Source organism: Euwallacea similis, chromosome 12 (assembly GCF_039881205.1).
Source record: "Euwallacea similis isolate ESF13 chromosome 12, ESF131.1, whole genome shotgun sequence".
Lineage (NCBI taxonomy): Eukaryota > Metazoa > Arthropoda > Insecta > Coleoptera > Curculionidae > Euwallacea > Euwallacea similis.
In genome coordinates, this window is record NC_089620.1 from 3,338,542 (window position 1) to 3,352,668 (window position 14,127).

Below are 14,127 nucleotides of genomic sequence, written 5' to 3' on the forward strand. Positions count from 1 at the left end.
CACCAGCTTAATGTATAACTCCTTGTGTAACTGTGTAACTTTAATATAAATAAAAACTCCAATGTTCCGAAACTCTGCTTGACCATAAACTTTCAGCGACAGGTAGGATTGTAAATTCCTGAACTACTGTAGAACTGTCATTGGTCTATGTCAATAGTCAATCGACCGAGGTTCCTTTACGTTTTCTTTTGATAATATATAACGTAATACAATAAATAAAATAAAAATTTAATATAAATAAATAAATAGACAAGACACAACAAACCTTTTTGAAATTTAAATTTAAAATGAAAATATCCTTAGTGTCTTAATAAATCGAGCTCTATACGTTGACAATTATAACAATTTGCAAATTTATTCCAGTTTCAGTTTGTTGTGTGGTTTGATTGTGCTTAGCATAATTATACACTTAAACGCATCTTTAAAAGTTTAATTAGTCAAACCTAATATCTACCAGATCATCAGTTCTTTTGCAGATATGGCTTCAGGATTAGATAGTTTTGTGAACCGTATCCTTTTTCATTTGCCTCGTAATACTGATAATTCTCTTTATAATATGGATAACCTTTATTAGTGAAAAATCTCTTAGAAATAACAGCATAAAAGGCCACAATTTTGAAATCAGTAATAAGAGCTACCTCCAATAAAATAAAAATGTACAGGGTGTCTCATCTAGAACTCTAGGGAAAAGAAATTGCCTATTGTGATTACAATCATTATGCCTTTCAGAGGGTTCGATAGTATGTAAATTCTAGTTATGATAAATGACTTTTAGAAAAATTGAGGCATGCTCTTTATATAGAAAAAAAGGCATTTAATTTGATATCAAACTAAGGAGCATTTTGCTGCAATTTTAGTCAGCATCAATCAATTTACTAAACCTCTGAGCTAACTGTCAATAAATATCGTGAAAGCTTTTGATATAAAGCTAAGAAAATTTGACAAGAATATGAATTGTGTTTACCCAAGTATAGCAAACACAATAATGATAGTGTAAAGAAATGGACAATTTGACTCACTATGCCATTCAATTGTTATGAAGGTGGGGATCACGTACAGCATACGTGACAATTGCATTTTTATCAGAATGGGAAAATTACAGGCATAAATTAAAATTAACATCCTTTCAGGGACCAGTAGAACAAAAAAAGTATAGGAGCTTATCATGTTATTTCAATTTATTCTAGATACATCTAGGAGGACTGGTCACATATTTTGGGACACCTTGTATGAAATGATTTCATACACAGGCTTAGCTACTGGCACAAAATAACTGATGCAAGTTTTTGAACCCAGCATTACCTTTTGGCAACATGCATGATATGTACAGGCACTCCAATAGTGAGTTGGCGAAATTACAGTGGTCTACTAAAGATTATAATGCACATTTACTTACATACAATGTAAGCAAGTAATTTGCATTGGATACTTGCACCAGTAACTCAGCAACTAAACCTGGGTGAAAGCCTCAGTATGAATTCAAATCAATTTATATGTCTTGTTTTTAATTCACCTGTAAAGGTCATCAGTTTTAACTCAAAGTGGGTTAGCAGCTGGACACTTAAAAATCTCCACAACTAGCAGACTTTAGCAAAACATAATGTGTATTGAATTAAAAAATTTTACGATTTTTAATTTGACACGTTATGCAGGGTGTCTGGAAAAAGGAGATTAAGATGTTAACCACAGATTTCTTTAGCAAAAATATCCACAATCTTTCATTGAAACATGGCGCCACTGATTTCTTAGAGAGATATAGAATGTTAACATTTCCCATTAAAGGGTTTGTTTCACAATTAACACCTATGTTTTTTGATATGTTAAAGTACCTTATATACATATAAGTACTTCTCTGATAGATTAGGGTAGTCATGGATGTATAGAAAATACCTCTCACAGGGTAAGGCATATATAGTTTTTTACTTTAGGTGTCAGTACTGATGGATAATTAATTTCTTTAACAACTATTTACCTAGATACTGTTTCCATTATTACCTCCGATGGAAGGAATTTCATAGTAAGTACCCTGAGGTACAAGTTCCATTAATTTTTGTCAATGTTAGAAACCAACCTCTAGTTAGCTTTAACTATGTAACTGAACTAATCTGGGATTAGTTCAAGTTGACTTTATCATGTATTAAAACAAGAATATCTCACATACATTGGTGAATTTCCAAAGCTGACTAGAGACCATTTTTATTTGCACATTAATTCCTGGTAAATGAAAAACTATAGTTCATCTAGACATCTACAAATGTGATATTCACCTATACATTTTGCTAAAATATTCTTTTAGGGAACCTTGAAGGGGTACGATCAAACAATCAATATAATTCTGGATGAATCTCATGAAAGGGTCTATTCTACAACAACTGGAGTGGAACAAGTGATGCTGGGCCTTCATATTATAAGAGGAGATAATGTGTAAGATATATCAGTTATTAATATATACTAGTTTCAATTCCGGCCCTCATTACTGTGGCAATGTTGGATATTAAGGAAACTAAGTGTTTTCCCAAAAGACTGAGCTGGTGCCTGTGCTTTCTTTCTTCTTTTATCCTTTCTCAACTACACTCGCATGTGCGTAAGTTTTCAACTTTCTTTTATCTATGTTTATTTACACACATGCCTGATGGACCCAATAAATAGAAACACATCCTCGAATTGCCCAACATCCTCTTTCCATTTCTACTTGGACGTTTAATTCATTTTGCGGACTTGCCACTAAGTTTTTCTTACATTATGTTCACCCCCACAAAACTTTTCCTTAAAAACTAAAATATTTGTTCTTTACAGAGCCATCATAGGACAGATTGATGAGGAAGTTGATAACAGATTAAATTTAACAAATATCAAAGCAGAACCATTAAACCCAGTTGTACACTAGTTCAAATAAATTATTGTTAAGTACACAGAGTTTTTAAGTTGAGCAATAATGCTAACCTCTATTGTCTTAAATAATTAACATTTAAATTATTTCATGACCTAAGCTGAACTGTATTACAGTATCTTCATTGATCGCGGCAAGTACCTCGTTGACTAGGGCTAGGCTTGGGAAAAATGTATTCTTGCAAAATCATTTTATTAATACAATACATGATAATAAATAACAAAACACACATCAGTCGCTATTTGACTATGACCAGATCAAACAGGGAAGCCAAACTTATTTGGATAAATTACTCCAATGCTTACTTTATGGGTTAGAAAGCCCATTTGATTCGGTCATTATTATAAACGCCAATCTACCGCTGGACTACAAAAAAATATAATTTGCAAACTTTGAAAATAAATCATTTAAAATAATTGGTATTCATATGTACTTTAGCATGTAAAAAATATCTTCTATCAATAAAATATTATATTCATTATAACAGGGGGACAGCATTAAGTCATTGTATAAGTAAAACAGGCAAATTTTGTTTTACAGATAACTTAGAAGTTACAATTCGTTAACTAAACCTAAATTTAGATAAATTGTTGGACAGACTTATTACATATTTCAATATCTTTGCAATCACATGAACTACCAGAACCATTTTCCAGAGATCTTAATAATTTTAATAACGAGTTAGAACCTGTTTTTCAATGTCCAATAACAACAGCTGTCAGTTAAACAAATAACTGGCATAGATAAATACTACCTAGATAAGGAAGCAAAATGAGGTTAACCTCAATGTTGTTCTTGACAATGGAAAAATTAATGGATTAATTTATGAAAATCTATTCCATTGGTTGAAAAAACACCATAGCAATTAATTTTATAGGTATAATTTGTGCTAACAGTCAGATGAAATGCTTCTCAAATTAAAGTTAAAGGTAAAAATTTAGCCAACAGTTGATATAAGGACAGCTAGGCGTTGTATTCCATTCATACAGTTAGGTCTCACACTATAGAAATTCTTAGAGAAGGTTAGCCATAACTGCAAGTTACGTACTCTACATGCAGGTTTGCAGCAGTGTTATTACAAGGACATTGAAGAACCGGTCTTCAATTGTAAATACTTACATCATGGAGATTTTATATCTAACTGAAATTTGGAATTTCAATATGACCTTGATGACATACAAAAATCCTAGTGTTTATAGTTGCAAAAGTAGTTTTCTTAATCAGCACCCTAAAGTCAGTAAAAAATATAGCGCTTTAGGCCAATAGTTGTTGGATATCATTGGATTCAGCTGATTCTAGATAAGATTTACCATCCGGGGCAACACCATCTTTTTTGGCACCTTTCTGAAGTAGGAGCTCAACACATGTTTTATGTCCCTCCCATATTGCTGCTAGGATGGGAGTAATTCCATGTTTATCTTTAGACTAAAAATTTTCGTTTTCACTTATAGGCACTTACACAATACATAAAGGTGAGGAGAATGAATATTTTTATCAACAAACGAGCGTTTAGAAACATTTATTGCACGACGTGTGATAATGATATTTTACCGACGAGATTATTTTCAATTGAATCCTGCTATCATGATCAGGAAACAAGCAGAAAGCTTAATTAAGGTTCTATAAAACTCTATAACAACAGTTTTCCATCAAGTAGTAAAATATAAATTAAAAAATTAAAAACAGAAAAGCTTTTTTCTTCCAGTGGAGTGTTTTCAATAGGTCTATTACATTTTCTTTAGTATATAGGAAAAAATAAACTATGCCTAAAAAAACACAACATAAACTGATAAAAATAAACAAAAATTTGCAGACCACATGTGAACCCTTACATTAGCCCCAGTAAACTCTTATATTAACAACAATTTATGGAGTAAAGTTAACCTGTTTTTTTATCTGCTAAGACAATATAGAAAATGTAACACTTGATCAGAGATGTCAGAATTTCAGATAAGCTTAAAAATTGTCTTTTTTGGGGTTATCAGGTGGTAGTTAGTTATAAAACCATATAAAACATTTTGGGATGATTAAATAGGTCTTTTTGAGTACAAAGTTATCTGTAGCTTTAGCTCAAATGAAAATGAACTTACATTTACATCAGCCCCCACTGCAATCAAATATTCTATTACAGCTTTTTGGCCATAATCAGCTGCATATAATATCAAGGGACGCCCATCCACTTCTTGGTTTACGTTGATAGACTATAATGTAAAAGAGAGAATCAGTAGTAACTAAGCAATAAGTAGTATTATATTGGTATCTGTGCTTAATAATTTTAAATTCCATTTATATATACATCTACTACTTACATCTAATATACAATTACAGCAATAATTAAAAATAACGACCTGCATAGAGAAATTCAGAAATAGCATCTTATTAACAGGTCTGGACAATTAATTCGCCTTTATGGTAGTCGGAACCTATGAATCACCTTTAAGAATCATGTCCATTTTTTTTTAGTCCCAATAAAAGATTTTTACACTTTAAAACTTGCCTATTTTCATTGAGCATTTCACCAAATTTTAATAAAACAACTAATTTATTTCTAATGCCATCAAGTAATCTTCAGGATAGTGAGACATGACCAACTATGTGGGACAATCCAGTGAGTTTTGCTCAATGTTTATTTCACTGAGCTTGATTAAAATAATGTTTTTGTCATGTGTATTTGGTCTCCAAGTTAGGAATTATTGATATTTTTACTTTGAGAAAGTACATTGAAACTTATCCCCCTCTAGGTAAAATATTTGTCCTAATGCTCATAAAAGATATTTTATATATTAATACAAATTAATGATGGAAAACTAAGTAAAAAATGCATTAATCATTGGGTAGATTAGGTAGTTTTCCTGGGCTCAGCCTGGGGTATTTCCATTTGCTTATAACATTAATTTTAGCAATAGATAAGTCTGAGATATAGGTAGGTCTTGGACCTACCTAGGTATGTCAAATATATATTCATATACACATTAAAGAGTCGTAAGAAATGTTATATTACCTGTTTTTCTATAATATCTTTTACTTGTTCCAAATCACCATTCTTTATTGCCCAGACACAATCACGGCTCATTTTTAACGGGGAATGACTAGAATCAAGGGCACCCTGAAGGTAGACACACAAACCGGTGTATTTTGATATTTATTACTAATTGAGGATCGACTTTGGTAGCCGAAATATTGGGAAACACTTTCAGCTTACTCACTGAGCGTAGAAATGATCTGAAACTGTCTGAAACAGTTAAATTGTGGGAATTTCTGAATCAAATAAATCAACATTAACAAACCGCAAAAAAAACAAATGTCAACTGTCAAAGTCTCCCAGTGTTCATTGAATAGGACCTGTCAAGTACGGAGGAATGATAAATATACAAAGAAAAAAACTAGAGTGGACGATTTTTCTCAGGTTTTTTAGATTTTCTAGTAAAATTCTTAGTTAACAGAAATTGAGGAACTGCTAATATCAAACAAAAAGATACTGTAGATAATTGAGATGTGCTACACGTAGTAAGAGAAAATTTAAGAGCATATTTTGAAAGAAGAAACTGTCTTTTCCATGGTAAAAAGTCGGCGGTTACAAAAGAGAAAACACAGCACTAGTATGTGAATTTTCGAACTTGCTTCTGGAAAATAAATTGGAATTGGAAATTGGAAATAAAGTTTGGTTAGGTTTTTGAGTTTTCAGTTTTTTGCAAGTTCTTGCCGAAATAAAAGCATAAAATAAAGTTAAATCAGGTGAAAACTACGAATTTATAAGGAAGCTTCTGGCTTGTCTCATCGTTCTTGAACACTTAGAATGAATTAATAGAAAGTTTCTACTTGCAATAGGTATTTTGGCTAGTAATTGCCTGCTTTGCTCATAGCTGGCTTGTTTGTAAAATGGTAAGTCTTTTTGGAGGATTCCTTTTTGTTATTCCTGTAAAATGTACTATCCTTCCACACGTTGCAGGCATTCTTCTTAAAGAGAGTCACTTCCCTGCTTTTTATTTTTTACTTTTAAATATTTATTATCACACGAGTTGTTATAGGATCCCAATGTAGCACCTCAAAGCAGCTTCGTTGCACCTCCTGGAATAGGGACCCCTCCATTGATGCAGCAGGTATGCAATTATAGGTGAAGTCTGAGTATTGAACTTGTGGAATTGTTTAATAGTTTTGTTATTCTTACTGACAAATTTATTGGATGAAACGTAAATATAATTTCAGGAATATATGTTGCAGTTCAGTAATATATCTGTAGCTCAAAAATATTTTTTGTGGGGTTCGCTTCTTATTAATTTAACTATTTTTCATTTCATTAAAATCATATTTAAAATGGGACCTTTTTTGCTTGTAGCTGCCCTGCATGAAGTAAATATTTACTTTCTTATTATTTTACTTATTTAAATGGTTATAGTTCAAGTATTGCATGTAATTTTCGCAAAGGTGGCTTTTCTAAGGAAGGTCAAACAGTTTTGTTAGAAAAGAGAAAGCCTAAAGAACATTCAAGGGTGAAATTTCCAGGATTGCCATTCTCATGTTTAAAGTCTGTACAGTAAGTACTACATTGTGGTGTACCTTAATTTTTACTATAAATATAAACTACCTTTAACCTAAACACTAAATAAAACAAGTTTGTAATTAAAGGGAAATATAATTTAAAATATGTTGCCATTTAGAGCTGATTTCATAGTTTATAATACCACTCCACAAGTTCATTACCCAAACTATAGCCTAACATGTAGTGTGTGGTACCTACTCAGTGACATTATCTATAATGTTCTATAAAAAGAGGAAAATGCTTTATAATAGATTATTGCATAGTGTCATTCATTATACAAGGTGTACCAGAACCATTGGTTCAAATGAGTATACTGTGCTAGCAGATATAAGAATAGAGTGATTTAGCTAAATAAACACAATAAAAAAGTTGTTTGTTTACATTCTGCAGGATGTTTAAGATTTTTATTTTATATAAATTAGAAATTTATATGCTTTGAAATTCCCCCTAGGGGAGGGTTTTTGGGTGCAATAAATTAATTTTAAATATCTGTTTCAAGCTACTTGATAGCAATACCCATAACTTTCAAGTTTTTTGCAATTTTGGTGCTCTGAACTCTTCTACATTAAAAAAGACATTCTTCAAAGAATCTCTAATTGTTTTTGAGATATTTTTAATTAAGTTTTTTAGTGCACTGTCAAAGATTTATGAATACCATCAAAGTATCTACTTGCACTATAAACAAACGATATCAAATGTAGTTTAAAACTTCATATTATATTTTGTTTAAAACAAAAAAGAACTCTAAAAACACATGTCAGTCTTGGCAATATATCAATAGTTTGCTGTCCAGTTAATGAGGAGCACTTTAAGCATTTACTGTATAATTGCTTTAAAATAATGGTATTAATGAACTTCTTCAGATGCCAATGCCTGGAATGCCTGGGTTTCCTCCAATTATGCCTCCTGCATTCAGTGTCCCACCTCCAGGTTTTGGTGCTGCAATGCCTTCTGTTACAGCTGTGACCACTGGTAATACAGGAAGTAGCAGTGAATGGACTGAACATAAGGCACCAGATGGAAGGATATATTATTACAATAACTTAACTAAACAGAGTTCTTGGCAAAAACCTGATTGTTTGAAAACAGCAGGCGAGGTTTGTATCTATAAGCAAGATATATTTTTATAAATTTTACTTATCATCTAAAAAAGGTAAGTAAACTTTAGGGGCAAACATGAATATTTGAAACTTGGGACAATATTAAAATAAAATTCACGTCTCAACCAAATCATATGGTAAAAACACACCTCAGCATGTATTACAATATTTTTCCTATGATTGAATGTGTGCTAACTATTGGTTCAATTACATGATATATGTTATATGTCTGTATGTTATTTTCCATAGTATGTCCTTTCTTTTTACTATAATAATTATTATTTTAACCAAATGTGAACCTCAATTTTTTATAGTTGCTGTTGTCTCAATGTCCATGGAAGGAATATACAACTGATAATGGTAAAATTTATTACCATAATGTTAATACTAAGGAGTCAAGATGGGTTATTCCCCCTGAATTAGACGAAATCAAAAGAAGGGTGGTGGAAGAGTAAGTTTACTTAATATTCACATTCATAGTAATGCATAATATCCAAATTTTTTTTCATATTACCAAAATAAACGTTAAAATTTTTAAAGCGTTTTATGTTATTGTGTTTACATTAAGTATATTAAATTAATTATAGTATATTTGAATTAATATAACGCGACTCATTACCGCATAGCGTTGTTGTTATAAATTATAATAATTAAAAAATGTTATCCATGATATTTTTAAGGTCCAAACCTAAAAGTGGCCCAGTTACTCCAAAAGAAGTTTCTAGTCCATTACCTGCATCCACACCAATATCTGGTGCTGATTCACCCAACGCTTCGAATCCTGGTAAGTTTCAAAATCTTAATTAATGTTTAACTTTGTTAGACTTTAATATTGTAGCGTCAAGTCCAGGATCAAAAAGCAATGCGTTGGAAGCTGCCATGGCTGCCACTTTAGCAGCAATTTCTATACCAACACCTCCATCTAAGCCAGGTAAGCTTCTGTCATTCCTTTCATGTTATTTGCAACAGGGTCAGAAAGTAGTTAGTTAATTTATTACTAGAAAAATGAGATGGAAAAACATTTTCAATTAAACCAGAAATTAAGCTTTAAGAAAAGAATGAACAGTGGCATGTCACAAAAAGTGGGATGGTGAAAAACCAGATCCCAGAAAAGTTTCACTGTAGATTTTCACAACAATTGTAATGTATAATATAAGTAAGTAGGTATTTCATTTATACAAATTCAATTTCATTTTTCATCTAATAACTGAAAAACCTGTGAATCAAAAAGCTTGATTTTTTCAAATTAGTGTCGGGTATCTCTTGAAAGAATGCCTTTTAAATAACCCTGTTATCAAATAAATGATTTTGTTTTTCATAAGTAATCAACATTTGATAAGGCTCTCTTTTGTAATGCTTTGTAGGTCTAAATGTTAATTAAGAATGTACCTATTTTCAGTCCAAAGTTGCTCCAACTTATGATACAAAAAGTGTTTCAATAGGATAATATAATTATTACCGAATTTTTGTCGTAGATGACGAATCAAATTTGACCAATCATAGTGATAAAAAGGATTCTAAAGTGGCACTACCTGAACTCAAGGTATATACTGACAAGAAGGAGGCAATGGAAGCTTTCAAGGAATTGCTAAAAGAAAAAAATGTTCCTTCAAATGCGAGTTGGGAGCAATGCCTTAAAATCATACAGAATGATCTAAGATATGGATCTTTTAAGAAGTTAAATGAAAAGAAACAGGTTAGTATTTATTTATTGGTCACTTATTATTTATTTTAAAAAATATGTAAAGGGTAGGTCAAATCTCTAGTATAGATAAATGCTATTTGCATCAATAATTTTATTTTATGCTTCCTTTAAACTATTAATTTCGGATCACCGTGTATATGCAGTGAACCAAATAGTTCGAGTTAGCCGTTTCATACCAGAAAATATCCATTTCTTGTTAATTAAAAATTTTGATACAATTATTGTTTATATCTAATAATAGAGTTTTGATTTTTCAATCCATGATTGTAGGTTTTTAACGCTTACAAAACTCAGAAACAAAAAGATGAGAAAGAAGAGCAGCGCAATAAAGCGAAAAGATCGAAGGAACAGCTTGAGGATTATTTGATGCATGCTGATAAAATGACTTCCACTACTAAGTATTACAAATGTGATGAATTGTTTGGACATTTAGAGGTAGGACCCTATGTACTTTTATTTACAACTATGTACGTAATGTTATTTCTTTAATTCTGTACAGGGTGAAATTGTTCAATTTCTGACTCTCACTTTTTACCCATTTGTTGAAAACATTCTATTCGGGTAGAAAGTATTTTCCACCCTAGGGAAAGTGATTAATAATAATTTTTTACCGTCAGTTAATCGGCCACAATGTTATAATCCTCATTGTTGTTTTATTTACGGTTACAAAGGACCAACTATGGATATGAATGTCAAAGAAATCGTTATAATTCATAGTATGATTAATTAATACCATATACTATTATGAGTCGAACATGAAAGATAAATAAGTTCTTTTCAACAAAACAAATTTAAAATAATGCGTTCCTTTTAGTTTTCACTCTAATTTCGAGTAGTGTAACAAGAAAAACAATTCACTTGGATGTGTACTATTACACATTTCCAATTCTTCATCACAATGTGAATTGTGGTGAGAAAAAACTCTTTTTCATTAATGACTACAGGCGATTTTTTGTTTGTTTGTAGGTTTGGCAAAGTGTTTCTGATCAAGACAGGAGAGATATTTATGACGATGTGGTGTTTGCTCTAGCAAAAAGGGAGAAAGAAGATGGAAAATCTATGAAAAAACGAAATATGAAAAAACTGACTGAGGTTTTAGAATGTATGACTAAAGTAAATTATGATACAACTTGGACGGAAGCACAAGTAAAAGATTATACTGCTTTAAAGTGCTTAAAAATATTAACATTACTTCTGCTAGGTAATGCTGTTAGAAAACGTTGCGTTTAAAAATGACGTAAACCTATTGGCAATGGACAAGGAAGATGCTCTTATTGTGTTTGAAGAACATATTAGACTTTTGGAAAAGGAATACTTAGAAGACAAGGTATTGGAGTTATTTTATCTAAAAAACAATTGTGATACAGAAATAGCTGAATCGACAAATGTTTTGATCGTTTTTTGAGAGTTGCTATTTCGAGAAAGTCTTGGCCAATTTTCATGAACAAAAAATATTCTGAAAGTCCGTTTTATCTATTCCTCCAGGAAAGAGAAAAACGTAGGCAAAAGAGGCAATACCGCAAGAACAGGGATCAATTTTTAGCACTTCTAGATCATCTTCATGAAGAAGGAAAATTGACATCTATGTCATTGTGGGTCGAATTATACCCAATCATATCAGCTGATATACGTTTTTCCGCCATGTTAGGTAATTTCGATTTTATTTTTATGTAATGTAACAAGTTTATTCAAAACTATTTATTAATTTTAAGGCAATATATATAACATAATTAAGGACAAAAAAAGTACGAACGTGGGTAGCGTACGAGTGCTTTTTATGATTTAGATTATTTGAATGCATATTAGACTAAAATTATTTAAAATTTTAGATGCACGAGTTATATTCGGAGAATTTCACGAACCAAATGCCACATTATTACTATAAATACTTGATTATTAGTGTAGTAACAGCTGGTGAATGAAATTCTCAGTTTAATAATTTGTCAATTGCTTGTGGACTTAGACATATTTACAGGTCAATCCGGTTCAACTCCATTGGACTTGTTTAAGTTTTACGTTGAAGACTTGAAATCACGGTTTCACGATGAGAAGAAGATAATCAAGGAAATCTTAAAAGAAAAAGAATTTGAAGTAAAAGTTTCAACCACATTTGACCAGTTCGCTACTGTTATATGCGAAGATAAGCGGAGCGCAACTTTAGATGCTGGAAATGTGAAATTAACCTACAATTCGTTGCTAGAAAAGGTAACTATTAAATGAATATTTCGTGTTGTTATTTTAAAACGACACGTGTAAATTATACAATAATTCTCCTTTGGAATTATACTTTTTAGGCAGAAATGCGTGAAAAGGAAAGGCTGAAAGAGGAATCAAAGAGAATGAAGAAATTGGAATCTGCATTTAAGAGTTTATTAAGAGAGATGAATATTGACTTTGAGAAGTCCTGGGAGGAAATTAAGCCGAAGCTCGAGAACGAAGAAGAATTCAAGGCGTTCGATAGCGATTCTGAACGGCAGCGGGTTTATAAGGTAAAAAAAAATGCAAATCCTGCCGGATCATCTGAATCCGTTTAATAAATATGAAACTGGACATAACACAATGTATGTAACGTGCATGTAATGGATTACATTACGTACATAACTATCAAAATTTGCAAGTGGAAACAGATATCCACTAATACACGAATGTTTGACTTAAATAGTCGTAAGTTAGATTTACTTTGAGTTTATGCACCTATAAATAGAACATTATATATAATATTCATTTTTTTTTTAATGTGGCTCAGTCGTGTCACTAGACTTCACAAAGCGGCATTTGCAATAATTTAGATAATATTGAATATGTCCTTTTATATCAAGTTGCTATACATTCAAGAGTTTGTAATTAAAGCAAGCACAAATTATTAACGTTAAATATTAACCACCTTAATTAATGCATTTTTATATACGTCAGCTAATTATACAATATTTACTTCCAGGATTTTCAACATGAGATGGAAGAGTCTTGCTCCCACCATCATTCGCGCTCTAGAAAGTCGAAAAAGAATAAGAAGAGCAAAAGCAAGTATCGAAGCACTAGTTCCAGTGATTCGGACGATAAAGAAAAGGACAAATACCGAAAATCAAAACACAGGTCACGAAGTGGCAGTCCGGAATCTGAGAGCGACGAGCATGGAAATAATAAGAAAAAGAAATCGAAAAGGAAGCATAGGAGAAGGAGCCGATCTGTAAGTTATTAACCTTAGTTTTGGTCTATAAAAACATTCTTAAGTAAATGTCATGTAAATGTTTTCTGTGATCACAATTTGCTGATTTTCCTTATAACAATCATAAATAGTATAATTTTTTAAATAAATGTGTAAAGTAAACAAATAGTATCAACCGTTGAATGAAGTACGCTTACTATTAATTAAAATTTTGTTTGTCAGAGTTCTCCATCAGATAGAGCCAGGAGTGGAGAGATAAGCGAGAGTGAGCTAGAAAAGCAACGGGCTTTGCTTTTAGCCAAATTGAAAGATGAGAGTGACTAGCAGTTAATGAGTCAACCTCATTAGAGCTGTATTCCTTTTTTTCTTACGGTGGTAAAATGTGTTCTCTTCATTTCTTTCATCACTCGGGTATAAATTGGGCAATTTTACTATCAAAGTAAGCTATATCAGTGAGGAAAGCTTGCGAGTAGATCGGCATAGACTTTTTTTCGATGAAAAAATTTTTGTGTCTTAGTAATAAGTACGAGTATCTCGACGCTTATAGTAATATAACTATGTAATTTCTTTTGTAATATCAGGTGTTTTTCGCTCCAACCTTTTTTCCGTCTATGTCCTAGTTTGAATGCATCTTACCTTTCTCTTCTACTCCCATCGCCTCATCCTGTGCGTGGAACCATCCAACGGCGTCTCTCTTCGCACAAACTAGTCACCCCTGCAAGGCGA

The 14,127-nt window shown here is 31.7% G+C and overlaps 3 protein-coding genes across 5 annotated transcripts in view; 2 read left to right on the forward strand and 1 right to left on the reverse strand.

Moving 5' to 3' along the window:
• Nucleotides 1–13,976, forward strand: part of Prp40 (pre-mRNA processing factor 40) — a 36,333-nt gene extending 22,357 nt beyond the window's left edge. The window contains exons 1-15 of one of the 2 annotated variants that reach the window (XM_066395856.1): nt 6,566–6,772; nt 6,919–6,990; nt 8,294–8,527; nt 8,845–8,981; nt 9,211–9,314; nt 9,369–9,461; nt 10,006–10,226; nt 10,506–10,670; nt 11,202–11,381; nt 11,437–11,562; nt 11,721–11,883; nt 12,211–12,440; nt 12,530–12,724; nt 13,174–13,422; nt 13,624–13,976. In XM_066395856.1, coding sequence (XP_066251953.1) covers nt 6,770–6,772; nt 6,919–6,990; nt 8,294–8,527; nt 8,845–8,981; nt 9,211–9,314; nt 9,369–9,461; nt 10,006–10,226; nt 10,506–10,670; nt 11,202–11,381; nt 11,437–11,562; nt 11,721–11,883; nt 12,211–12,440; nt 12,530–12,724; nt 13,174–13,422; nt 13,624–13,725 — 2,274 coding nt within the window. In that variant the 5' untranslated portion in view covers nt 6,566–6,769 and the 3' untranslated portion in view covers nt 13,726–13,976. Of the gene's footprint in view, nt 1–6,565; nt 6,773–6,918; nt 6,991–8,293; nt 8,528–8,844; nt 8,982–9,210; nt 9,315–9,368; nt 9,462–10,005; nt 10,227–10,505; nt 10,671–11,201; nt 11,382–11,436; nt 11,563–11,720; nt 11,884–12,210; nt 12,441–12,529; nt 12,725–13,173; nt 13,423–13,623 lie in introns of those variants that run through there. The other variant, XM_066395857.1, reaches the window with a different exon arrangement.
• Nucleotides 352–2,910, forward strand: LOC136412569 (U6 snRNA-associated Sm-like protein LSm8). The gene is made up of 4 exons (XM_066395661.1): nt 352–509; nt 1,977–2,017; nt 2,297–2,424; nt 2,797–2,910. Exons 1-4 carry the CDS (start codon nt 479–481, stop codon nt 2,885–2,887), a joined length of 291 nt encoding a protein of 96 aa, XP_066251758.1. The 5' UTR covers nt 352–478; the 3' UTR covers nt 2,888–2,910.
• On the reverse strand, nt 3,066–6,212 carry LOC136412568 (myotrophin). Of its 2 annotated transcripts, XM_066395660.1 has the most exons (4): nt 6,097–6,212; nt 5,892–5,996; nt 4,981–5,091; nt 3,066–4,315 (listed from the first exon to the last, which is right to left on the reverse strand). In XM_066395660.1, exons 2-4 carry the CDS (start codon nt 5,961–5,963, stop codon nt 4,145–4,147), a joined length of 354 nt encoding a protein of 117 aa, XP_066251757.1. In that variant the 5' UTR covers nt 5,964–5,996; nt 6,097–6,212; the 3' UTR covers nt 3,066–4,144. The 2 variants fall into 2 exon arrangements, with proteins under 2 accessions (XP_066251757.1, XP_066251756.1); XM_066395659.1 differs by having other exon boundaries at nt 5,892–6,187.
• Nucleotides 13,977–14,127: the final 151 nt, after the last annotated feature.